The 27,146-nt window shown below is 58.6% G+C and overlaps 1 protein-coding gene across 1 annotated transcript; it reads right to left on the reverse strand.

The window, feature by feature from the left end:
- Positions 1 to 535: 535 nt before the first annotated feature.
- Positions 536 to 26,340, reverse strand: ATP2B3 (ATPase plasma membrane Ca2+ transporting 3). Its single transcript, XM_059733102.1, is given in 23 exon segments — positions 536 to 1,890; positions 2,214 to 2,452; positions 3,512 to 4,976; positions 5,674 to 5,844; positions 6,618 to 6,725; positions 6,979 to 7,190; positions 7,844 to 8,057; positions 8,546 to 8,737; positions 8,884 to 8,996; positions 9,245 to 9,332; positions 9,492 to 9,671; positions 12,831 to 13,065; positions 13,369 to 13,607; positions 15,422 to 15,568; positions 15,570 to 15,677; positions 16,469 to 16,683; positions 17,517 to 17,699; positions 18,495 to 18,536; positions 20,925 to 21,068; positions 21,159 to 21,284; positions 22,549 to 22,746; positions 23,775 to 23,873; positions 26,091 to 26,340. Coding segments are annotated over 21 exon segments (3,771 nt in total). The 5' UTR covers positions 26,263 to 26,340; the 3' UTR covers positions 536 to 1,890; positions 2,214 to 2,452; positions 3,512 to 4,391.
- Positions 26,341 to 27,146: the final 806 nt, after the last annotated feature.

Genomic DNA, 27,146 nt, shown 5'->3' on the forward strand with positions numbered 1-27,146 from the left:
CACCAGGGCCTGTGGAGCGAGGAAAGGGTGAAGGGGCAAGGTTTAGCTCCCACCCAGTGCTCCGGGGTCCAGTATCACACCGCCCCTATAGCCCTTTTGCAACTTCCCTAGTGGGCGCCAGTGCCACACCAGGATACAAGTGATCCGTGGAGGGAGTAAGGGAGGAGACCTGGGAGCAGCAAGGCTGGTGCTTATTTGGAGGGAGACGGCCTCCTAGCAACGGCCATTGGGAGGCAAGAATGTGGCTGGTCCAAGGTAGGGTGAAGCCCACCAAACTGGGAGGGACTGGCCAATGACCCCTGGGTCCCGATCCTGGGGGTGCCCTTAGGATGGAGATGGGGGGGGGTGTCTGCCATCTCACCCCCCCCACGATGCTAAGACACCCCCCCTTCCTTACCCCTACCTGAATTGTGCCCCCCTCGACCTCCATACCCCACCCCCCAGCTTGGTCCTCCCACCCCACCACCCCATAATACTTCCTCCAGCCCCTTCACTAAAATGGGAAGAGTTCCAGACACAGAAAGAGGACTCAGCCTTTACATTAAAATATCTGACAAGCTTTTTATTTCGTTAGTGATTTCAGTGACAGATGGGCAGACGGACACAAACTAAGAGAGTCCAGGGGGCTGTGGGAGAAGGAACTTGGTGGGGCACCAAAGCCAATTGGGGTGTGAGGGGAAGATCTATCAGGGGTCACAAGGGTTATGGGGGTGAAGAAATCTCAGGGAACACTGGAATAGCGTCTGTGTGCAGGAGAACAGATATCACCTAGGCAGGGGCTGGTGGAAGGAATGTGGGAGGCACCAAGGACAATGAGGACTGGGAGGAAGAGCTATAAGGGGACATAACAGGGGAGAAATATTGGGCAACACAGAATGTGTGCGTGTGGGGGGGAAATAGAACAGACATTGGGAAGCACAGATGGGGGAGGGGTATCAGGGAACACTGGCAGTAGGGAAAATGTTGGAGAACACTGAGGTAGGAGGAAGGGATTTGAGGAGGCAAGAGACAAAGGGGAAAAAGATGCTGTGGGGGCAGTGAAGGAAAAAAAAAAAAAAAAAAAAGGCCACAGGAGGGCCTGGGGGGGACAAGAGAGACAAACAGGTGCTCTATGAGGGGGCAAATTTCATGGGACATTGAGGCAGGGACTGGGGGGGAGAAAGGATTTTAGGGTACACTAAGGCCAGGATTGTGGGAAGCAGGAAATATTGGGGACATAGGCTATAGCATAAAGCAGTAAGTTTTTAGGGGGTAAACAGAGGCAGAGAGCAGAGGGTGATAGAGTGGAATTGATTTTGGGGGACACCAATGCTCCAGCCTACATGGGAGGAGGAGATGCTGGAGGACACAGGAACCATAACAGAGCAAGGAGGGGGTGGGGGCTGAGGCTGGAGCTGTAGGGGGCAGATCTTGAAATAGAGGCAGGGACTGTTTTAGGGGGATAGATTTTAGGTCAGTGCTTCGGGAGGGAACAGCTTTGGGATGACATCAAGGAAGCAGTTTGTGGGGAACGTTGGGGGGGGGGGAAGGACACCAAGGTCAGGCCTGTGGGGGAGAAGGTTTTGGGGTGATACCAAGACAGCAGCTTAGAGAGGAAGGTTTTTTTGGATAGACACTATGGCCAGGGTTTGGGGGGAGGATTTTGGGGTGACACCAAGGCTGAGATGGAGGGAGAAGGCTTTTGGGGGCACACCTTGGCAGCTGGCAGGAGGGGAACCCCATCACAGGGCCAGGATGCGGTGTGGGGGCCCCCCACTGCCCCTCCCCAGGCGCTTGACCCTCAGCAGGGGCTGGGGGACCCTGGCATCTAGGAGGGCCCGGCGCAGTCGGTGGGGGGGAGGCATGGGGGGGCGGGGGACCCCCATGGCCAAGAGCCGGCTCAGCAGGTACCTGCGGGAAGCGGGGGGGCGGGGGGGGGTGACAGAGAGAGATACTGGCTGGGACCAGGCATCTGGGATGGGGAGCACCAGAGCCACCAGACGACCCAGGTGTCCAGGCTTCCACCCTCCAGCCTAGAAAACACACGTCCAAAACCCAGCCCCTCTGCTCCCGCCCCCCAGAGAACCTACGTGTCTGGGCCCATAGCCCCCACCCCAACTCCCAGCCCCCTCCCCACAGAAACTGGGTATTCCAGTTCCCAGCCCCCCTACCGACACCCTTATGGAAAACCCAGCCCCGCCCCTCCCAGAAACCCAGGCCCGAGGGAGGCTCACCTCAGCAGCTGGGTGTCCAGTCGGGGGTCCAGGTAGTAGCGGGGTGCCGAGGGCTCCAGGAGGGGGAGCAGAGCCGAGGACCCCCTCCAACGGGTCCCATGGGGCAGGGCCAGGCCGGGGGGTCCACCTGAGGCTCCCCGCCCCAGCCGGGCCAGGGCCAGGGCCAGCAGCTCCTCCCGCCCACCGGAAGGCGCCGCCACAATGGACCGACGCCCCCGCCGTGGGGGGGCCACCAGGAGCTGGGGAGGAGAAGGGGTGAGGAAGGGGACCCAGGCGTCCGGGTCCCTAGGCCCTCCCCCGAGAACCCAGGGGTCCGGGACCCCAGCCCGCCCCGCCCCACCCCACCCCGAGAACCCAGGCGTCCGGGAGTCTCAGTGTGTCCGCAGAGCACTCCCCACGTGTGCCCGGGGGCAGGAGTTACAGGGTCCCCTCCCGGTCAGCATGAGACAACGCCCGAGGTGGGCCCAATCCTAGGTCCCGCCGTCCCTACCTTGCTGGCGGCCGGGCCCAGCGCTGCGAGCAACAGGAGCAGTAGCGGAGCCATGGCAGCTATACCGGCACCGAACCGGGAGGGGGTGGAGTCATGGGTAAGCCCCGCCCCGGCCCCGCCCCTCGTTTGCGAGCTGGTTCCCCCCCCCGCTCCACGTGGGTCATTTCCATCCTACAGGGATGCTCTCCCGTCGCCATGGCAACAGCGGCTTTGCGGACCAGTTGCCTAGTAACAGTACCCCTCCCAAGCCCCGCCCACCCTCCCAGCATAGGAATGTATCATGTAGGAGGCCTGGAGGGGTGTGTGTGAACGGGACAACGTTCTACCACTGTAAAGGCTGGGGGGGAGCTATAGGACTGGGCTGACCACTGTAAAGGCTGCGGAGGGAAACTGGGCGGCACCACAGTGAGGACTGGGGGGAGGGGTGTGTGTGTGTGTGTGTGTGGAGGGAGTAGTCTGGGTTGTACCATCCTAAAGTCTGAGGGGGAAGGGGTACGGGAGGAATTGGACTGTACCACTGTGGTGGGGAACAGCTATAGGTAGAATTGGGCTGTACCATCATACGGTCTGAGGGGGTGAATTGGACTGTACCATCGTGAGGGCTGCTGCGGGGGCGTATACGGGAAACTGGGCTATACTATCATATTGGCTGCGCACAGGCAGGGCTGCGGAAGGGGTGAGGGGAAACTAAGCTGTACTATCGCAGGAACTGCGGGACGGGAGTGTAGGGGGACCTGGTAGGAATTTACCCCACCCTCTAACCGTATAACCGCAGCCCCCAACCTCCGTCTACCATCCGCCTTCTTACTTTCATGGAGTCTTTGGACTTTGCACTTAAAGATCCTTTTATTTTGCAGGTGGGGAGCATGCCTGTGCCGGCGCGCGCCCGGCCCTGCCCCTAGGGTGCCCCGCCTCCCTCCGAAGCCCTGCCCCCTTCTAGCGCGATAGCGACACTTATCCCGGGATACTGCGGGGGGGGCGAGCCTTATCAGACCGGCGGGTCTGCTGGGTGAGGGAGGAGCTTCTCTGAGGGACAATAACTTGCTAGCAACTGTGGCAGGGGCAAGTTTAGGTAATAGAGAAAACTGAAACAGGGACAATGCGGTGGGCTGTGGGGGTCCTGGAGGATGTGAATCTCCCAACAGAAGGAGAAAGAGCCCAGTAGTCCAGGTTCCTGGCACCTACCCAAACCCCACACATTTGCCAGCAGCTGCAAAGAACCCAGGTCCTCAGCCTACCCCTTGCCAGAGAGTGGAGAGAACCCAAACAGCCAGGTCTGGAGCAAGGAGGGGCAAGGGGGAGAGGGGCTGGAGGGATCCTGGCTAATCTTGGGCTCCTCCTAGCACATCCTGGAGTTTCTTGGTAGGGGGTGTTCCCCAGGGTGAGGGAGAGGAGCCTCTTCCTCCATGTCCATTATGGGGGAATCTCCCCTCCCCCATCTTTAAGGGAGGGACAATACCCCCAGGACCAGTGCCACAGGGGTCCAGCCTCTCCCTGCATTCTGTGCATTTGGGTTGGGGGTCACCCCTCCCCCAATACTAGGAGGAGTTCTTCCAGGGATGCACAAGTGATGGAATGGGGGGCAGGGACATCCCCAGAGGAATCCACGGGTGTCTGTGTCCATGTCAGTGCCATGCGTCTTTCTACCCTGTCTCAGTGTATGAAGGGGGCCCACATCTCCCACCATCCTAGGGGACTCCCCCACATCTACTCCTGTCCATGCTTATTTCCCCCACCGTGGGAGATCCTGGAGTGCAGGTGTGTCCATAAGGGGAATCGGGGGGGGGGGGGGGGCACCTCTTTCCCCTCTTGGTGTGTCCCAGTGGGTCATCCTTTCCCCATCTTAGAGGGTGGTCCCTGAGGGTGTAGGCATGTCCACAGGGGAGGAAATATCCTCCAAGGAATCCACCTATCTCTGAGGGGGTGTTGTCCCCCCAATCCTGGTGTGTCCAGAGGGGCTTTACCCCTCCCCCTCTGCTGGCACCTCCAAATAGACCCCCAAATAGATCCACGCGTGTCCGTGGGGGGTCAGAGCGCAGTCTCCAGGCTGTGGGGGGGGCAGGCGTTGTTATTGGTGTTGTGGGGGGGCCCCTGCTGGGCCGAAGCACCACACTATCCTCAGCATCTGTGTCATCAATGAGGGGGATCCCGGTCAGGTCCACATGTGACAGCGGCGGATCTGGGAGTGGCCGGGGGCGGTGGAGGCAGCCACGGGTGTCTGACAGCTCCAGTCCAGCATAGAGGGAGCTGCGGAAGGTCCGCACCACACGCATCTGCAGGACCCAGGCGATGGGGAAGCAAGGGAAGACAGGAGGAGTTAGGGAGGGACAAGGACCCAGCATTCCAGACTCCTACTGCCCCTGCTCTCAACTCCCACCCCCTCCCCCTGCAAGGCCAGGTGTCCAGGCTCCCCACCCCACCCTGCATAGAACCTAGGTGCCCAGGCCCCCAGCCCTAGCCCCACTGTTCTACCCACCACAGGAGAAGAGAACCCAGGAGTTCAGGCTCCCATGCCCCCTCCTCTCTCCCCCATAAGGGGTGGGTGGGCCGGGGTACGTGGATAGCAATGGGAGCCGAGGGAGGCCTGATGGCACCGGTGGGATACAACCAGAGGTGGAGGAGGTTGCTTATTGGTGCATGGGAGAGGCAGATTGGTGGAGCTTTGGGACCCCAGCTTTGTTGAATGGGGATGCAGGTTACTGGTTGATGGCAGTAGTGGGATCCAGCCTTACTGAAGAGTGGGGAGGAGCAGATGGTTGCTGATTGGTGATGGGGCAGCATCCCAGCCTTACTGAATGGGGGAAGGCTGCTGATAGAGGGACAGGAGAGGTTGCTGATCAGGGTCACAGTGGGATCCTGGGCTTCTAAATGGTGGGAAGCGACTGTGGGGTGGTACTGGGGGGATCCCAGCCACAACACCCTCCAAGCCCCAGCTGCTGGGCGGGCCTTCCCCAGCCCCACTGATCTCACCTGGGTCTGGATTCGGTGAAGGCCACGGAACCACAGCACCTGCCCACGCCGCAACTCCTGCTCTACAGGGTCCATGTTGTCCTCGTCCTCGGCTGCCTCCTGGCTCAGCCCCCGCCTCTGCCCAGCTTTGCCCAGGCACTGCAGCTGCAGCACGGGGACCCCTGCCAGCACCTGCCATGTGTGGTGGTGGTAGTGAGGGGGGCAGAGGTTAGGGAGGGCTGCCAGGAGGTTTGGATCTGGGGGTGGTACTAGTAGGTGGGGTGGATGTTGGGGGCTGGGAAAGATTAGGGGCACTAGCCCCAGCCTTAGTGAATGGGGGAAGGCTGCTGATGGGTGGACAGTGGATTCCACCCTTATGGAATGGAGGAAGTGAATCCAATAGGGTTGTATTTGGGGGTTTAGTAAGATTTTGGGGTTCTATTTAGTGGGGAGGACTAGATTTGTGGGGGCTGGGAAGCTTGGGCTATGTACAGCTGTATTTGGGGTCTGGGTAGGTTTTTGGGGAGCTGGAAGATTTGGGGACTAGGAGGAACTTGTGGGGCTAAGATAGTTTAGGAGGAGTGGTCTGGGGAGTATGTTAGGGTGTTGTAAGAGCAGAAGGGGCTATGTTGAACACTGGGGGACTTGGGAGGCTCCCAGGACCCACCCCCATTCCTAGAGTTTTCCCCCAGGTTCCAGGCCCCTTCCTTTGACTCCCAGGCCCCACCACCAGACCCCTGGTCAAGAGGGGTCTGGAAGGGTTGGAAGGGAGAACAGGGTCTGGGAGAAGGCTTAGGCAGGTTCAGGCCAGCTGAGGGGTTTAGGGGTTAGAAGGGGTCGGGGGGGAGGGGGGTTGAAGGATCCAGGCCTGTTAAGGCAGCTTTTGTGGGCTCATGAGGGGTCTAGGGGACTTGGGAGATCCAGGCCTCTTGGATGGTGTTTAGGAGCATCTGGGGAGGCCTCACCTGCCCCCAGAGGAGCTCGCCAATGCCGAGGAAGAGGCACCAGAGCCACTGCTGGGCAGAAAGGGGAGCGCAGCTGAATGGCTTTCCCCCAAACTGCACGATCAGGACCTGGGGGGATGGGGGAGGGGAGGGTTAGACTTGGGGTCCCCCAGCAGGGCCCCAGATCTGCGCTGAGGGGCCCAACCCTTCCTTTAAGGGCTCAGTCTTGACCATAGACCACTTTGGTCTTGACATGAGGCCCAAGTCCCGCCCACAGAGGAGGCTGATTTGGGCTCTAAGAGCCCAGTCCTGCACTTGGGGGGCCCCTATCCTGGCTAGAACAGCCTGATCCTGCCCATAAAGGGGGCCCGACGTAGCCCACCTGCAGGATGAAGGTGCCAAGGACAATGGTGCAGAAGATGGGGTTGGCAGTGAGGCCACAGAAGACGTTGCGCTCGCCATGTACCTTGCGGGCGTTGAGCTTATTGCCAAGCTGCATGAGCACAAAGGCATTGAAGACAATGATGAAGTGCTCAGAGGGTGGTGCGTGGAGTGGGGCTACCCTCCCACTGTCGATGTCAAACAGTACCTCACCTGGGGCAGGGCCAAGGAGGAGGAGGTAGGGCATCAGGCTCTGCCCTTGTGGCCCCATTCACCCACTGACCCAGTTTTGTGGGGTCAGAGTAACCCCCTACTCCCAGGCCCTGCCCGGTGGCTCCAAGGACAGGGCCCCATGTTGAGGTGCCACACCTTGGTTCCCAGGCATTGTCCCCCCTGTTGTGCCCCACGGCTTCTAGGCTTTGCCCCAAACTGTCCCAGGCCCCGACCACACTCCTAGAACCCTCCCCACTGGCTTTCAAGCCCCTTCCTTTGACTCCCAGGCCCTTCCAACCCCAGCAGACCCTGTCACCACTGTCCAAAGCCCTGCTCCTGCCCCATTTCCTAGGCTCCTCCCCCTGGCTCCCAGGCCCTGCCCCTTGCCTGGCCCTACCCCAAAGCTGACCAGACTCCTCCCACCATCCCAGGCTCCACCACTGGCCCTGCCTCCAATGTCCCGGGCCCCAGCCCCATGCCTAGACCTGTCTCAGGTGCCTCCCACCCTCTTAGGCTCCTCTTAATTTTTAGATCCCCACCCACTTTTGACTCCCAGGTCCCATCTCCTAACTTACAGGCCATGCTCCACTCCCAGTCCCACCCTCATGCCTAGCCCCCCCCCCCCCCCCCCACACACACACACCCACACTCACCAGCAAAAAGCAGAGTGAAGACAGCAGCCAGCTGATATGCAGCATGGCCCAGCACATTCTTCATCATGATGGGGGACACCAGGGGTTGGTCACGGCCGTGAGGCTGGTGCAGCAGCAATGCCTCTGTGGGTGGCTCTGTGGCCAGTGCCAGCAAGGCCAGCGTGTCCATGATCAAGTTCACCCACAGCATCTGCATGGCTTTCAGCGGGGAGTCCTGGGGAGGAGGTAGAGTCAGGGGACGGGGCTGGACTATGGGGCGGGGCCAAGACTGGGGAAGAAGGTCAGGACTGAGCCAAGGCTTGGGGTTGGGGTCAGGTGTGGAGTCAGGGTGAGGCTGGGAGTGGGATAAGGGCACAGAGGGAGTTGGGCAAAGGCTGCAGATGAGTCAAGCTGGGGCTGAGGGGCAGGGTCAGGAGTGAAGCCAAGATGTGGGGGCTCAGGGGTGGGGCTGGAGGTGGAGCCAGGGTGTGACTGAGGCTGGGGGCATGGTCAGGGTAAGGCCAAGGCTGAGGGAGAGGGCAGGAGTGGGGCTGGGGAGGGGTGCCTCAGTGCCTGCATTTCCTGCCCCCAGCCATGCACCCAGTCCCTGCAGTTCACTGGTGACTGTCAGTTCCTCTATGCCTCCATTCACCCCACGTCAGTCCCACCTGTCTCTATGTCCCATCCCTGCATCTTCTAAACCCCTGGACTGCCAAGCCATGCCTGGGTGATGCAGGCACCAGTAAAAGCGACAACAACAGCTACCACGTTGACAGTGAGCTGGAACTGCAGGAACTTGGCAATGCCATCGTAGACGTTGTGGCCCCACATCACAGCACGCACGATGCTCGAGAAGTTGTCATCCGTCAGGATGATGTCAGACGCTTCCTTTGCCACATCTGTGCCCGCAATGCCCTGGGCCATGAGGCAAGGGCCCATTCCAGCCTAGAGCCAGCCACCACCTGGGCCAACCCAGGGCCAGCCAGGGCCCAATACCCGCAAGCCACCACGGGAGGGGAGAGGCCTGGGGGTGGGATACTTGGGGGTGGGTTCCCGGTTACCATGGCAAAGCCGATGTCAGCCTTCTTGAGGGCGGGGCCATCGTTGGTGCCGTCCCCCGTTACTGCGACGACCTGGCGCTGCTCCCCAGCAGTGCTGTCGATGATGCCTGGGGCTGGGAGGAGATGGGGGCTGTATGCCCCTCATCTCCATCACCCTCCTGCTGCCCTAGCTCTGCTCCCTCAACCCCAGGCCCTGCCCCTAACATCGAGCCTAAGATCCACACCCCACCCCCTCCACCCAGGCCCCACCCCTCCTCTAAAATCAGGCTCCAGCCTAGCCCTGCCCCTGGCCCTCCCCCACCCAGGCCCCACCCCTAGGCTCATTGACACCTCCCACCCCTAATACCCTCCTCTTCAGCACCTTTGACTAGTGTGTATTTGTCCGTGGGCGACAACCGAGCCAGGACCTGGAGCTTAGGCCACACCTTGTCCAGCTGCTCTTGCTCAATCTGCAAGGGGGGGAGGGGTGGGGGGGAGAGCAGGGAACTGAGGTGTCCAGGCTCCCAGCCTTCCCTGCTTTAATGACTAAACTCTTCCCCACTCCCAGAGAACACAGGCATCAGGGCCCTGAGCACCCCCCAGCCAGGCAGAGGGCCAGGTGACAGCACCTGGCCGTGGTCGTCGCGGATGCGGAGGTTGAAGTCAGGCCCATTGAAGCAAAGTGTGTCATCCCCAGGCCGCAGGATCCCGCACTTAGCTGCAATGGCCCGTGCCGTGCTCAGATTGTCTCCTGTCACCATCTGCACCGTGATCCCTGCACGCTGGCACCACTGGATCGCCTCCGGCACCTGTGGCACGGTGGAGACCTAAGCGTCTGAGAGTGTACCCAGGTGTCCAGGAGCCCCTGTCCTGCTAAAGCCCCCTAGGGCACCCGATACCTTGCACCCCAGCTCCCCAGAGGGCAATACCTAGGAACAAGCAACGGAAGGCATGTGGGGTCAGGGCCCAGGAGGGTGAGGCGGTGAGGTCCCCGCCTGCTACAAGGCCCCACACCAAGGGGAAGAAATAGATGTGGGGCTCCTGCGGCAACCCTCGGAGACCATAAAAGCTAAAGAGGCGGTAGTCATGGGGGACCTAAACTACCCGGACATCTGCTGGGAGACGCAAACAGCAAAGTCCCACCGCTCACGCAGGTTTCTAACCTGTGTACAGGACCTCCACCTGACACAGGAGGTACATGGTCCCACTAGGGGGAATGCCTTACTGGATCTGGTATTGGCAACAGGGGATGACATGATAGGGGACCTCCAGATCGGTAGCCATTTGGGAGACAGTGATCACCTAATAATAGAATTCTTCATAAGACGTCGAGTGGGTAAGGTAACTAGTAGGGTGAAAGTGCTAGACTTTAGGAAAGCTGATCTCAATGAACTCAGGCGATTAGTCAAGGACGCACTGCAGAGTAGGAGTTTTGAAGGGATGGGAGCCCAAGAAGGGTGGCTGTGCCTTAAGGAAACGATCCTTCGGGCACAAAGCAAGACGATCCCCGAGCGAGGCAAAAGAGGGAAAGGGGCAGGAGGCTTCCATGGCTGACCAGAGAAATCCAGGGCAGCCTAAGGGCCAAAAGGGGATCACATAAAAAGTGGAAACAAGGTGAGATCACTAAAGATGAATATACCTCCTCTGCTCATGCTTGTAGGGAGGCAGTTAGATGGGCCAAAGCTGCCATGGAGCTGAGGATGGCAACCCAAGTAAAAGACAACAAGAAATTGTTTTTTAGATATATTGGGAGTAAAAGGAAGGCCCAGGGAGGAATAGGACCCCTGCTAAATGGGCAGAAACAATTGGTGACAGACAGGGGGGACAAGGCTGAACTCCTCAACGAGTTCTTTGCCTCAGTGTTCCTAAGTGAGGGACACGACAAGTCTCTCACTGGGGTTGTAGAGAGGCAGCAGCAAGGCGCCAGACTTCCATACGTAGATCCTGAGGTGGTGCAGAGTCACTTGGAAGAACTGGATGCCTCTAAGTCGGCAGGCCCGGATGAGCTCCATCCGAGGGTGCTGAAGGCACTGGCCGACATCATTGCAGAGCCACTGGCGGGAATATTCGAACGCTTGTGGCGCACAGGCCAAGTCCCGGAGGACTGGAAAAGGGCTAACATGGTCCCCATTTTCAAAAAGGGGAGGAAGGAGGACCCGGGCAACTATAGGCCAGTCAGTCTCACCTCCATCCTTGGCAAAGTCTTTGAAAAAATTATCAAGGCTCACATTTGTGAGAGCCCAGCAGGGCAAATTATGCTGAGGGGAAACCAGCACGGGTTTGTGGTGGGCAGATTGTGCCTGACCAATCTAGTCTCTTTCTATGACCAGGTTACGAAACGCCTGGACACAGGAGGAGGGGTGGATGTCGTATACTTAGACTTCAGGAAGGCCTTCGATACGGTATCCCACCCCATACTGGTGAACAAGTTAAGAGGCTGTGACGTGGATGACTACACAGTCCGGTGGGTGGCGAATTGGCTAGAGGGCCGCACCCCGAGAGTCGTGGTGGATGGGTCGGTCTCGACCTGGAAGGGTGTGGGCTGTGGGGTCCCGCAGGGCTTGGTCCTTGGACCGATACTCTTTAATGTCTTCATCAGTGACTTGGACGAGGGAGTCAAATGTACTCTGTCCAAGTTTGCAGATGACACAAAGCTATGGGGAGAAGTGGACATGCCGGAGGGCAGGGAACAGCTGCAGGCAGACCTGGACAGGTTGGACAAGTGGGCAGAAAACAACAGGATGCAGTTCAACAAGGAGAAATGCAAAGTGCTGCACCTAGGGAGGAAAAATGTCCAGCACACCTACAGCCTAGGGAATGACCTGCTGGGTGGCACAGAGGTGGAAAGGGATCTTGGAGTCCACTAGTCCTAGTGGACTCCAAGATGAACATGAGCCGGCAGTGTGACGAAGCCATCAAAAAAGCCAATGGCACTTTATCGTGCATCAGCAGATGCATGACGAATAGGTCCAAGGAGGTGATACTTCCCCTCTATCAGGCGCTGGTCAGACCGCAGTTGGAGTACTGCGTGCAATTCTGGGTGCCACACTTCAAGAAGGATGCGGATAACCTGGAGAGGGTCCAGAGAAGGGCAACTCGTATGGCCAAGGGCCTGCAGACCAAGCCCTACGAGGAGATACTAGAGAAACTGGACCTTTTCAGCCTCTGCAAGAGAAGGTTGAGAGGCGACCTTGTGGCTGCCTTTAAGTTCATCATGGGGGCACAGAAGGGAATTGGTGAGTATTTATTCACCAAGGCGCCCCCGGGGGTTACAAGAAACAATGGCCACAAGCTAGCAGAGAGCAGATTTAGATTGGACATTAGGAAGAACTTCTTCACAGTTCGAGTGGCCAAGGTCTGGAACGGGCTCCCAAGGGAGGTGGTGCTCTCCCCTACACCCTGGGGGTCTTCAAGAGGATGTTAGATGAGCATCTAGCTGGGGTCATCTAGACCCAGCACTCTTTCCTGCTTATGCAGGGGGTCGGACTCGATGATCTATTGAGGTCCCTTCCAACCCTAACATCTATGAATCTATGAATCTATGAGGTCAGGCTCAGGGGAGGCCCTAAAGCCAGGGGGCATGACCTAGAGGTTGGGGCGTGGCCAGGGAGGGCATACAGAGTCCTTGATGCCCAAGACATTCATGTAGGTGACGTCTCATGCTGTGGGCTTGGCCTATGAGCTTGCAGCATGACTTAGGCCCAAGCCATGGCCAAAGAGAGCTCATGGGGTCTTCCATGTGCGGAATGATCATGCAAGTGCTGTCTCATGTTGGGGGTGCGGCCTGAGGAGTAGGGACAGAGTCAGCATGGACACACTCCCTACGACTGCTGTTCAGGTGTGGTTTCAGGATGGGGTCATGGCTTAAGAATCCATAGATGCTGCTAGTGAGGGCTCCCCTTGATGCCCATGAGGGCCACGTAGGGGAGAGCTCAGACTTGGGGGCATGGTCTAGGGGCAGGGCTCACCTCCGGCCGCACGGGGTCCTCAATGCCCACAAGAGCGATGCAGGTCAGGTCACCAACCACACGGTCCTCATCGTCCCAGGAGGGCTCGGGGGTGGCGGGCAGATCGCGGTAGGCCAGGCACAATGTGAGCAACCCCTCAACCCCCATGGGCTCCACCACGCCTCGCACCAGTTCATCTCACTCCCGCACCCCCAGGACCCGCAGTTCCCCTATGCTGCCCACCACCGCTGTGCACCTGCAGGGCCAGGATGCAGCTGGCTCTGGGAGGTGGGGGGATCTGGGTAGAACAGGGGGGACCCCGGGATGCAGCAGGCTCTGGGGTGGGGCAGGGACTGGGTATGACAGGAAGCCTGGGATGCACTTGAGTCTGGGGTGTGGTAGGGGCTGGGTGTAACAAGGAGCCTAATGTGCAGTTGGCTCAGGGTTGGAGTAAGGACTGGGTATGACAGGGAGTCTGGGGTGGGGCATGGGTGGGTAAAACAGGGACCCATGTTGCAGCTGGCTCTGGGGTGGGGCATTAGGGGCTCCAGGGACTGACCTGCGCAGCAGGATCTCGGCAGCACCCTTGCTGTAGAGGCAGTAGCCGGCGCCACCTGGGTGCCACATGACGGAGCTCATGGCCTTACGCACGGAGTTGAAGGTGTAAACCTTGAGCAGTGCTGACTCATGCATGGCTGCCCTTGCCATTTCAGGGTCACGGCCCAGCACCAGCCCCAGCAGTGCGCACTCTGTCTTGTTGCCTACGTGTCGTGGCAGCCCCTCCGCTGCCTCTGCTGGCTGAGGGGGGAGGGGGTGAGGACCCCCTATAGGACTAGGAGGGGGGCAGACGGATGGTCTATCTGGACCCACCCAGAGCCCGACCACCAGTCCAGTGAGGATTCCCCTGAGCCCCGCTCCATATCCCCCTCCCACCAAGCCTACTGGGAGCTACTTTGCGCTCCCACATATCCCACCCCCAGCCCTGTCTGGACTCCCACAAATACTAGCCCTGGCTGGATCCCCTTAGAGTCCCTCCATATCCCCTCCTCAGATCTAGATTCCGCATAACCTCCATACCCCTCTCCTAGGGAACCCCTCTGGAACCTCCCTCTGGCCCCCATTCCTCCTACACCAGCCCTACTGGGAGCCATCTAGAGCCCTCCCATATCCCCTCCCCAGCCCTGTATGCCCCCCATATACCTGCCCCCAAAGCCCCCCCACTACACCTGACTGGGATCTCCTTAGAGCCCAATGTGCCCCCCAGTTTGTCCAGAAGTCCCTATAATCCTTCAACTGTCCTGTGTGGACCCATCTACATCCCATCCGCCTGCCTTCTCTGGCCTCTCCAGAGCCCCCAGACCTACCAGGCCCTTCATATCCCACTAACTCTGGTGGTACCCTCCAAGAGGCCCCCCATATCCCAGCCCCCAGCTGTCTGGACCCTTCAAATACCATCCCCCACTAGCCCTATCTGAGTGACTCCAGGGACCCCCACCCACATACCCTCCATTAGCCCTGTCTGGGACCCCCCCAGCCCTGTCTAGAGTCCCCCATATCCCCCCATCAACCTTGATGAGATCCTCCTAGAGGCCCCTATATCCCAGCCCCCATTTACATCTGGGCCTCCCATATCCCCTCCTCCTACCATATCTGGACCCCCTGAGACCCCCATGCCCCCTTCTAGGCCTGTCTAGACCCCATATCCCCTCCAGCCCAGCTGGGATCATCTAGAGGCTTCCCTATATCCCACCCACCAGCCCTAGAACCCCTATATCCCAGCCTTGTCTGGAGCCATATATTCCCTTCCAGCCCAGCCAGGACCCCCCATATTCCCCTCACCCAGCCCCATCTGGGACACCCCTAGAGCCCCCATATATCTCCCCACTTGCCCTCCTGGGAGCCAACTAAAGACCCCCCCATTTGCCCCTCAGACATGCTGGCACCACCTCCCAGAAGCCTCCCATATTGCTCCAACGGTGTCTAGATCCTCCATATACCCTCCCAGCTCTGCCTAGGCTCCACTAGAGGCCCCCCAAATACACCCCCACCAGCCCCAACTGGACCCCTCATATCCTCCCCACTAGCCCTGTCTGGACCCTCCAGAGCTCACCCATAACCCCCACCACTGCTCCTCCCACCTTGTGAATTAATGAGGACCCCAGTCAGCAAGCCCTCATGCCCCCAAGTTCCTGTACTCCCACCAGGACCTTGGTGATGCTGTTAGTGGGGAGATAGATGGCTCTGCCCCCAGCACTAGTGCACTCATGAGGATCCCAGCTGTGCAAATGCCATTGCTGGGACAGACTTGTACCCCTCTTGTGAACTCACAAAGATCTTGGTACCGCTGCTGATGTGGTCCCGTCACCCCAGCCTCCATGCACTCACAAGGATCCTAATCATATGAATGCTATGGCTGAAGATGGCCCCATTCCCCTAAGCCTTTGCACATACAAGGACCCCAGCCATGTGAGCCCTTGTGATCCCCGTTATGCACTCACCAGGACCTCTGTGATGCTTGTGTGTCTGGAGACAACCCCCACCGCCCCCAAGCCCTTGTACACTCATGAGGACTCTAGCTGTGCAAGTCTTTTTGCCCCCGCTCATGCACTCACCAGGACCTTGGAGGTGTAGGCACTGTTGATAGCCACAGCCTGGACAAGGAGGTCCAGGACAGTGGGCGGAAGGATGCCCGGCGAAGACAGGCAGTGGTGGTGTGTGTCGCACACATAGGCTTGCACAACTGTCATGCGGTTGGCGGTGACAGGCACAAGACAGTGTGCCCGTCTTGTCTGAGCAGATAGCTGTGGCGTTGCCCATTGTCTCACATGTATCCAGGTGCCGCACCAGATTGTTGGCCTTCATCATTTTCTTTGGGGGAGGGAGGGATGAGCGTGGGGTGTGAAAAGCCCTTCACAATAGTGCGTGCAAAATTCCCTCTCCCCAGCTGTGCAAGGTCAGAGTGAAGCTTGAGATGCCCCCAAAGCAAGCAAGAGATCTATTTACACAAACATGTGAGGCCCTATGCACAAGTGAGCATTGACCACCCCTCCCCCACACTGTGCAAGTTTATTGTGAAACACAAGAAACTGCCCCATATGTGCTTAAGGCCTGCCTAGGTAGTCAAGGTCTTTATCAAGTATATAACACCCCCCCGTAAAGTGTGCAAGAACCTCACATGTTCAAGGCCCACACATGAATGTGAGGATCCCCCTAGTCACACGAGGTCCCTGTGAAGCATGTGAGACACCCCCCACCGCCCATAAGGCATTCAAGGCCCATCCAAGCATGCAGGAGAGCCACACAAGTGCACAAGGTCCCTGGTTGAATACACAAGGACCCACCTGTCCAGCCATAGCACAGACAAACAGATATCATGGGATGAACCAATGAGTGGACAACTCTGGCTAAATGGAGGAGCAGGCAGCTGATTCACTGGATGAATCATTCATTGGAGGGACAGACACGATTCAATGGAAGGTTCACTGGAGAGATGGATGGACAGACAGATAGGTCGTTAACTGAATGGAGAGGCAGACAACTCAATGGCTGGATCATTAGATGGACAAACAGGTCATTCATTAGACAGATGGACCATGGTTCACTGGATGGCCAGTGGCTAGATAGCAGGCCAGGGGGCAGAAGCAGGGGCAGGGCCTGACCTTTACAGAGTAGGCGAGGGCAATGGTAATGGCGAGGGGCAGCCCCTCAGGCACAGCCACCACCAGGACAGTGACACCGATGATGAAGAACTTGACGAGCTGCTGGACGTAGACAGGGCCGCACTCTGGCCGCCAGTGCCTGCCGCCCCCCGAGAAAGTGCCCACCGCAAATGACAGCACCAGCACTGCCACTGTCAGTGCCGACATCGCCAGGCCTGGGGAGGGCAAGAGTGGGGGGCAGCCATGTACACTGACCCCACAGCCAGCCAGATGGGCCCAGGACTGAGTCCAGAATCAAGGGCTCTCAAGGAGAAGAAAGACCCCCCCCCCGCTGCCCTGTTCCCCCAGCCCCAGAACTGGGCCCCCCTAAGACAGGGGTGGGCAAGTATTGGGGATGGAGGGGCACTTAGGAAACTTTGGTGAGCTGTCATGTGTTGGGTCAGCCCATGGCCTTTAACAGCTCACCAAAACTCCCTAAATGACTCTCCCCCAGGGCTGGCGCCGTATTGTCACTGCCCAGTGATCCTGGGGCCTCCACGGAGACTGGCTGGGAATCCTGTAGGCAGGACACAGGGCTGAGTGGATGGAATAGGGCTGTGGGTGGGTGAGGAGTAGTGTCTGGGAGTGAGACGGGTGCCTGGGGCTGGAATTGCAGGGTGATTTCAGTGTGGGGCAAAGACCCAGGGTAGAGCTGTGATCTGTTCCCTGCACGCCCTTGCCAGCCCCATGTTTTCACTGCCCCATGATCCTGATCCCAATCCCTTCCCCAGGCCCTGAGCCCAGGATTGGGCCCATACTGGCCTTGCAAACTTGCATGGCCAGGCCCCAACCCTGAGGATCAAGCCTGTACTGGCCTTGCTGATCTGCATGGCCAGACCCTGCCCACACCATCCTCCCGGGATCTGGCCCCTGCCTCACAATGGGGCCCAAGATCACACCCAGTACCAGCCTTGATAACTTGCATGGCCAGCCCCAGCATCAAGCCCAGGATCAGGCCCCTAGTCTGCCTCCCAACCTCCCAGGACCGGGCCCAGGATCAGGCCCGTACCAGCCTTGCCAATCTGCACGGCCAGCTTGGTGAGCTTCCCCTGCAGCACTGACTTCTCCTTGCGGGGGGTGGGCAGGCGCCTCCGCATTGGCTCCCGGTCCTGGTCCCAATCCTCAGCATCGGTGCAACCCTCTGCACTCCGCAGTGGCTGCATCTCCACTGCCACCCTGGCCTGCTTCTTGTCTGCAGGGGACAGGAGGTGGGACCCAGGTGCCCAGATACCCCTGGGGGACCCCATCTGTGTCCCAGGGCTGGGAAAGAACACAGGTATCCAGGCACCAAGATGCCACACACTGGACTCCACTGGGGAGATAACTCAGGTGTCCTGGCACCGATATTATCTGCTGGACCCCACTTATGTCCCACAGCTGGGAGAGAATCCCAGCATCTGGGCTCCCAGATCCCACCCAGGAGACCCGACCCCCATTTTTTAACTGGAAGATCCAAATGTCTTCCTAGAACAGGAGAGAGAATCCAGGCACCCATATCCCATCTGTCAGACCCCAATGGGGAGAGAACCCAGGTGTCTGGTGCCCAGATCCGACCCAGGAAACCTCATCCCTATTTCAGAGCTGGGAGAGAACCCAGGCATCTGGGCACCCTACTTTGACCCAGGACCCCCCCACTGGGGAGAGAACCCAGGCCTCCAGGCATCCACCTCTGACTCAAAGCTAGGGAGAAAACCCAGGCATCTGGGTTTCCAGATCCAACCCAGGGGACCCCAATGGGAAGAGTGAACAGGAGAGTGAACCCAGGCATTCAGGCACCCAGATTCATCCTGCCAGACCTGCCCCTGCACTGCCCTCCCAGGGTTGGGGAGAGAATCCAGGCATCCAGATCCCACCTGTCAGACCCTACTGGGGAGAGAAAAGAATCTGGGTGCCCAGATCCCAAATGTCAGACCTAGCTGGGAAAGAGAACCCAGGTGTCCAGGCCCCACTGGCCCCAGGGGTTTGGCTCTGGGGGGCAACATGTTACCTTTGTTCTGTGCATTTTCCATAGCCCTGTCTGGTGGCTTCCCTGTAGCAGGACAGACAAGTGAGACCCTCAAGACCAGATAGATGGACACAGGGAACCCCACCCCCTTCCCTACCCATGGCTTGGTTGAGTGGAGAACATTCTCACAACAGGGAGAGAAACTAGACATCCAGGCTCCCAGCTATAACCCACCAGTCCCTATGTTCCCCCCAGAAATAGGGGAGAACCCAGGCATCCAGGCTCCTGCCACAGTGCTGACAGCCCAGAGTTGCAACACAATGCCAGCACATCTCACACCAAATCCCGATGTACCAGAGTTTGACGTGCAAGGCCATTTTCCTTGGCACACCACAGCCAGCCTCGGCTCTGGACAGCTGCAACAGGTAGCAGGCAGGCAGCAAATAGCTGTGCTGGGCTTCACAGCCCCAGCTGATGGCAGCTACAGACATGCATGGTGGGGAAGGAAAGGGCTGGTCCAGTGCAACGTTGGCCCCTCCCTCGCCGTCTGCCTGGGGGTGCAGGTGCAGTTGCTGCCAGCAATGAGGATTGGGCCTCTTATGATTCCTCCACCTCTGGCACACCAAGCTGAGGTGTGGGTGGAGGTTGGGGTGTTTTTGGCACTCTGGCTAAAAACATTGCTGACCCCTGGTCTAGATAGCTTCCAATAGGAGGCCAGAAGCCAGGCATCTAGACCCAACAGGGTCCAGTCCAGACCCAATGCCTGCTGGGGTAGGATCTAGACCCAACTGCATGCCAACAACCAAGACAACCAAGACTCGGCACTGTCAAATCTATGGTAACACCCAATGGCATCTTGACTCAACACAAGGCCAAGGTCTTTATTAAACTCATCTCAACATCAACAGTGGGACATCCAGATCCACCAGGGTCTAGTCCAGACCCAATACGCAGTGCAGCTGGTGCCAGACCCAACCAGTGGCCATAATTCCAACTTAATGGTGACACATTTATGATCAACTCGCAACTGTATCTCGACTCAACCCAAGGCCAAGGTTTGGACTCAACTCAAAGCCATCACCCAGGCATCCAGACCTGATGGGGTCCAATCCAGAATCAATGCCCAGTGGGGTTGAATCTAGACCCAGCAACATCCAACATCACCCAACAGGGGAGTCCAGACCAAACAGAGTCCTGTCCAGAGCCAACACTCAGTGGGGCTGGATTCTAACCCAACGAGATGCCAATGGCCAACTGTCCAATTCAACAGTGACACGACTATAGTCAATGCCCAACAGCATCTTGACTCAGTTTGCCAAAGAGGCCAATTTGCTTCCTTTGCCCAATAGTTAGTCATTCAAACCAGTGGAGTCCTGTCTAGAGCCAATGCCCAGTGGGGTGGAGTCAAGACCCAACCATATGCAATATCACCCAGTGGGGGAGTCCAGATCCAACAGAGCCTCATCCACAGCCAATGACCAGTGGGGTTGGATTAAAAAAAAAATCAATGAGATGCCAACAGCCAAAAGTCCAACTCAATGCACACCTGCACAACTGCATCTTGACTCAACCCAAGGCCAAGGTCTTCACTCAATTCAATACCAAAAGCAGACATCCAGACCCGACAGCATCCTGTCTAGTGCCAATGCCCAGTGGAGTAGAGTCTTAACCAGTGGTTCTCAACTCGCAGCCCACAGGCCACATGCAGCCCAATCAGCACACTGCTGCAGCCCCTGTGATATCCTGTTAAAACATTTTTTGAATGGATACATAGGAAGTAAGTTGTGTGTGTATGGCCCACATAACACATTGAGAGCTGCAAGTGTGGCTCACAATAGCAAATAGGTTGAGAACCACAGGTCTAGATCCAACAATATCCAATATCACGCCACCGGGAGAGTCCAGACCCAGTGCCTGGTGGGGCTGGCTCCAGACCCAACTGGACACCAACAGCCAAGAGTCCAAGTCAATGGTGACATATCTACGGTCAACCCCCAATGGTGTCTTGACTCAACATCAACAGTGGCACATCCAGACCCTTCAGGGGTACAGTGCAGTTGCAACACCTGGTGGGGCAGGCACCAGACCCAATGAGAAGCCAGTGGTCAAGAGTCCAACTCAATGGTGACACATCTATGGTCCCAACTCAGTCCAAGGCCAAGATCTTAACTCAACACCAACAGCGAGACATTGCAGACCCAATGACTGGTGGAGATGACTCCAGATCCCACAAGACACCAGTGGCCAGTTCAACTCAACAGCACCACTTACAATGCCCAGCTGCCCACACAAATCCCTGAGCCAATGTCAACACCCAACAGCATCCAACTCAACAGTGACATGTCTACAGTCAACATCCAATGGAGTCTTGACTCAGCCCAAGACCGGTGTCTTGACTCAACTTGATGCTAACCATGGGAGCCAGGAGGGACTGGCATGGAGGACATGGTCTGAAAAGAGCGCATAATCAACCCCTCCCCCAAGTCTTACCTTTCTTGTCCTTCTTCTCCTCCTCCTCCCCAGTAGCACCCAAGAGTGTAAAGACGATCCCAGTCTGGGAGTTGACCCCCACGGCTGTCACCACCATCCGTCCTGAGCCCTCCATGACATGGGTGCCTGGTGAGAGAGGAGGGGCAAGGAGGCAGGGTCAAATGGTGTAGTTCCACCCTGAAAGCCCAGGCCTGGATGCCTGGGTCCTAGCCTCACCAGAGAGCAGCATGGGGTCCTTGTCAACTGACTTATGGACGAGGTCCGACTCCCCCGTCAGGGAGCTCTCATCCACCTTTAGGTTATTGCCTTGGAGCAGGATCCCATCAGCTGGCAGCAGGTCACCTGGGGAGGGCAGGAGAGTTCAAAGTCCTGCCGCCATGCCCATCACTCTGGTGTCAGGCTCCCCTGTGCCCACCACCTTGGCCTCAGGCCCCCTAACCATTACCACGCCAGGGGTCAAGGATCAGGGGCCAAGCTCTGCCATGCCCATCACCTTTGTCTCAGGCCCCTCCTTTGACCCTTATCCCCTAGCCTCAGGGATCAAGGGTCAGGCTGATCCAGGCACATCACCTTGGCCTTAGGCCCTCCTTTCTCCCCTATCCCCCACAGCCCCAGGGGTCAGGAGTCAAGCTCCCCCATGCACACTACATTAGCCACAAGCCCTCCCTGCCCTAGGGGTCAGCCTGGATGCCTGGGTTCTCCATTACCATATTTGACATGGATGACATCACCGACTAGCAACTGGGTGGCAGGGAGCTGGGCCTGGCGGCCACGGCGAACCACAGCCACACAGTGCTGCCCAGCCAGTCGTCCCTGGAGCCCCCGGAACTGCCGCTCCTTGCTCCAGTCGTTGGAGGCTGTTACCAGCACCACGCAGGCCACCGAGAGCAGGATGGCAACCCCCTCAATCCAGCCCATCTCTGCCTCCTTCTCTGCCTCCAGTCCTGCCGGTGAGCCCTGCCCACAGACTGCCAAGCGGGGTGGGTCTCAGAGAGGCTGACACCCCCAGAGCCAAGATCCAAGAGAGACCAGAGAACCCCCAGGACTGAGATCCAGGAGAAGGGGGACCAATAGGTCCCAGAAAGCTGAGATCCAGGAGGTGGGAGGACCAGAGACCTACCCAGAGCTGAGATCCAGGGCTCAGAGACCCCTGGGACTGAGATCCAGGAGATGGGAGGACAAGAGACTCTCCCAGGACAGAGATGTGGGGATGCAGAGCTCTGCACCAACTCCCTCAACTGTTTTGAGGGTTTTTGATGGGGGGCAGGGGATAAGGGGGTTCAGGGGAGTTTTGGGGGGTTCAATTGGGGGTCCTGTGGGGCTCCGGGGAATTCAAGGGGGCCCCGGGGGTTGGAGATCCCAGGGGGGCTCAGCGGGATTCTGGAAGGGCTCTTGGAGGTCCTGGGGGGTTGGGGGGTCCAAAAGATGCTGGGGGCTGTAGGGGATCTCAGGGGCCTTGGGGGTCCAGAAGGATCTTGGGGTACCATGAGGGGGCTGGGGGGCCCTGGGGTCCCAAGGGATTTTGGTGGCTCCTGTAGGGCTCGGAGGTTTTTGGGGAGTCCTGGAGGGCTCAGGGGGCCAGGGGGGCTCTGGGGTTCAGCAGTACCTGCAAGGTCAGGCCCGGGGGGTGCATAGAAGCTGAAGCCGAGGGAAACAAGGGCAGCAGCCTGGAGCACAAGCAGTGTCACGTCCTGCAGCGCCTCCCACACCAGGTGTGCAAAGCTCTTGGGCTGTGGTGGTGGCAGCTGGTTCTGCCCAAAGGTTTCACGGCGCTGCTGCAGCTCCACCGGCCCCTCTGACAGCCCTGGGGTTAAGAGGCAGGGGTCACAATGCCACCAGGACACCAAGGTCCCCTTCTGGGAAGTGGGGAAAAGCGGCCTGGACACCCGGGTCCTGCCCCAGGCACCTGGGTTCCATCCTAAAGAGGATGGTGGGGCAGCTCAAATACCTGTGTCCTGGCCTAGACCCCGGGGCCCCCTCCCCAGCAAGGGGTGGGGGGGTCAGCCCAGATATCTGGGTCCCCTTCTAAGGTTGGGAGGATTAGCCCAGATGCCTGGGTTCAACCAAATTCCCCACCAGCCTAAGATACATCCCGTTTCACCCAGCTCACCTGTTCTTCCCCAGCCTGGTGCATCTCTGTTCCACCTAGCTGTGCTCCCCACAGCCTCAGCTGCCTCCCACTCCACCAACCACCCATCCTTCATCCCTAGCCCACCCAGCTGCAGCCACATTCTGTTACCCCCAGCCTTAGCTGCATCTTTGTTCTACCCAGTTGCCCCGTTCTCCCCCAGCCTGTCACATACCATTTCACTCAGCTTCCCATTCTTTCCCCCAGCCACTTCCTGTTCTATTAGGTTGTGCTCCCCCAGCTGCAACCACCATGCTGTGCCATACCATGCTCAGGGTGGGTATCAAGGCACCTGCAGAGTCCAGCTGCACCCCCGAAGGCCTCATCCAGCTGCCGCCGCCCCTCAGCCCCTCACTGCTCCATCAGCCCCCGCAGCTCTTGCAGCCCCAGGCTTCAGGGGCAGCCTACTGCCTTGCCCATGCTGGGATAGGTGGAGGGGGAGCCTGCCAGAGACAAAGAGGGCCTGGATGCCTGGGTTCCATGTTTGCACCTTGCACTGCCCCTTGCTCCCAACCTGCAGCCCCCCATAGCCTCGCAGTACCCCTCACTCTCAAACTGTAGCCCCCTGGGGTCTACAATCAAATGGGCAGTGGGGAGAATCAGTCTGGATGCCTGAGATCCATCCCCTTCCCCCACCATTGCCCCTCACCTACTCAGAGCCTGTTGGGGGGGGGGCCTCATGCCCCCTGGGAGGGGTCAGGCACCTGCGTAGCTAAAACCCTCGGGGGCAGGCTCCAATCCATGGATGGGGGTGGTGTGGTCATGGCCTGGGGCAACTGGGGAGCCCACCATCCAGGGGCAACCTGTGGGGGGGAAGAGGGCAAAGGTCAAAGCAACGGAGAGGACCACCACCATCACACCCACTGGTGCCCCTCCCTCCAGACCTGCAGACCCGACCTATAGCCCCACTGTGCTCCGCACTCCCAACCCACAGCTCCCTCATTGTCCTGTGATGTCCCTTACTCTTGATGCCAGTCTGGGCTGACCTCGTCTCACTGGAAAGGTAGAAACGATCTCCCAAGTGCCACTAATTACCATAGTTACTGGATGTCCATCACCTGGGTGGTCGGGGCTAGGAGCTCAGACCTGGTTTCTCTGGGGTGAATGGGGGGTCTGGGAGGTCAAAGGCACTGCAGCCAATGTGAGGTGGGGAGGGATGAGCCCCATGCTGGCCCCACCCCCAGCCCTGCAGCAGAACGGGGGGCAAAGGCACAAGGAACACTGCGTCATAGGAGGGGGTATACAAGAATGAAGAGGTTAACCCCAGCCTGGCCCTGGGCTGCCTGGCTCCCCTGGACAGCCCCAGCATCCCCCGCACAGCCCAGATCTCACTTCATAGGTCTATCTGTGCAAGCCTCCCTCCATGCCCCCATTCCAACAAGGCCCCATGGCCTGTGTTCTGCCAAGAGCCACCTTCTGCCTGTCTGTCCGCCCCTCCAGCCCCTCTTCCTCCCACTCATCACTGCATCCCTCCATTCATTCCTCCACCCCGTCAAGCATCCCTCTATCCTCTACCTGGCTACCCCACACCAATCCCACCCTCCTGCCATGATCCCTACACTAGCTGCCCATTCCTTCAATCATCCATCCATCCATCACCTCACTTATCCCTCCATCCTCTGCCTGCCTACCCCACACTGACCTCTCCAACCCTCCCTCTCTGCATCCATATTCCCCACACTCATCCATCCGTCTCTTCATCCATCCACCAGCCCACCCCACACTCATCTATCCACCCCTCCCCATCCATCCTCACCCCAACTGCCCCTGGAAGATCCAGGGGTTTGCATTCATCCCCTGCTCACCCCCACAGCCAAGACCCTCCTTCCATCCTCCACTGGGCTCCCCTGCACCTACCACCCTCCCCGCTGTCTCCATCACAACTCACCCCTCCATGCAGCCAGCCCTCCATCCCACCACCCCACCCCCATACAATTCCATTGCTTTCCTTCCTTCCATCCTCTGCCTGACCAACCCACACCCACCCTTTCTCCCCTCCCTGAACCCAGATGCATCCAATAATCCTTCATCCTTCCTTCCATCTTCTGCCTGGGTACCCCTCCCCTGTCACCCAGCTTTCCTTTTCCATGACAACCCCAGTGTGTCCGACCTACCCTTTCATACCTCTAGTCATTCCTCATCCCTCTCCCCATCCCTTCATTCCTGTTTGTCCCCATCCCCCTATCCCTCCATCTATCCCTCCCCCATCCCCCCCCCACACTGCCACCTTCCACACTATGCAGCTGCTGCAGTGTGTGTGTGTAGGGACAGGCAGAGTGTGCATGTGTGTGTGTACACCCCCATGTCCCAGGCACCTGGGCTCCCTCTGTGTGTCACTGCTAGATCCCGCCCCCCAGCTCCCCCTCACCTCAAGGCTAGGTGGGGGTTCACCTGGACCACTGCAGCAGCGGGGGGGGGGGGGGGGGGGGGGGTGTCAAGTGGGAATACCTGCATAGATTTGCATACACACCCCAGCTCATTACTCGTGGGGGAAGGAAGCACAGGGGAGTGCCTCCCCCCAAGATACCCTCTCCCCTGCCCCAGCCTTTGCATGGGGTATTTTTATACCTCCCCCAACTGCCAAGGAGAAGCCACAGTGATCCCAGTACCTCTGCACTGCCCAGAAGAGACAAGCTGGGAAGGGCTAGAAAGGGGGAGCCATTGCAACCTCTCCAACCTTGCAGAAAAAGATGCACCCCTCCTTTTGCATCATGCCATCCCCCTTCTTGCAATGGAGCACCCCCTTTAGCATACTGCACCCTCACTTCTTGCACCCCCCACATCCCCTTTTTGTAATACTGTACCTCCTTTTCTGCAAAACTGAACCCTCCCCTTTCTGCAATGCCACCCCCTTTTGCCCCCTCCCCCATTTTGAAATTATACCCCCTTCTTCCAATATCACACCCCCTTTTTGCGATACCAACCCCGGGTTGCAACACAGCACCCCTTTATTGCAGTACAGCATCCCCGCACTTCCCCCTTGCAAACCAGCCCCGCCCTTTCCCCCCCCCGCAACTTACCGGGCCATGCTGAGGTTCGGGGTCCCCTGGAGTTGACGGCGGAAGGAGGGGGGACTGCAGCTGCGAGCAGAGCCGGGACCGACGCCTGAAGGCGACAGCGGCAGCCAGGGGGAGGGGGGGGGGCGGAGCCAGCAGGTGATTGGGGCAGGGAAAGAGTTAGTGGCAGGGACATACACGGACCCCCCTAGAGATCAAAGGGCCCCCCCAAGGGGAAGGCTGCGCCCCTTAAAGAGCAAAGACCCCCCCCAACTCCAGTTCCTCCAATAGCTCCACCCCTTAGAGCCCAAATTAGCCCCGCCTACTGTTCCCCGAAATGGCAGGGCCCCCACAAAAGCCGCCCCAAGCTCTGCGCTTTGCATCCTGAAGTAGCCCCCCCCCCCGTATCCCTGAACTAGCAAGGATTTCCTCCTCCCTATAGGAAGCTCCGCTCCCCTGCCCCCCCGAAAGGTGCCTCTGTACCCCCCCCCCCCCCGAGGAGGCTCCTTGCTCTCGTGTGGGCACCCTGCCCCCAGCACAGCAGCCCCCTTGTACCTCCAAAATATTGGGGGACTCTTACCCCAAATTGGACCCCCAAGAGGAAACCCCAACCCCAAAAATATCAGCTCCTCATAATGGGGTGCTCCTGAAGCCCCAAAGCATTGCACCCCAATGCTCAAATATGCACCCCTAATAGGGATGTCCAAAATATCAACCCCCCTTTCCTTGCACCACCAAAATACCAAACCCCACATACTCCTGCACCCCCAAACTATAAGGTAGCACCATTCTGGACTGCTCCATCCCAGCTCTATGGCAACAGGTGTGTAGAGGTGGGTTAGGGCCCCCCAAAAAACAGGACCCCCAGACGGATCCTGCAAAATCATCCAGACCCACCTCAAGCTCAGTGCTGTTCCAGCCCCCACCCCAAAATGGTTGCCCTCACCATCCTCCCAGGGCAGGCTTGCTCTGGCAGCAGGGGGCTACTGGGAAGGCTTCTAGTTGAATATAGGCCTCAGTGCCCCCCCCAGCCCCCCAGAGAGGGGGGGGAACCTTCCTCCCCAAACCAGTTGGCATCTC

Source organism: Alligator mississippiensis, chromosome 8 (genome assembly GCF_030867095.1).
Source record: "Alligator mississippiensis isolate rAllMis1 chromosome 8, rAllMis1, whole genome shotgun sequence".
NCBI lineage: Eukaryota > Metazoa > Chordata > Crocodylia > Alligatoridae > Alligator > Alligator mississippiensis.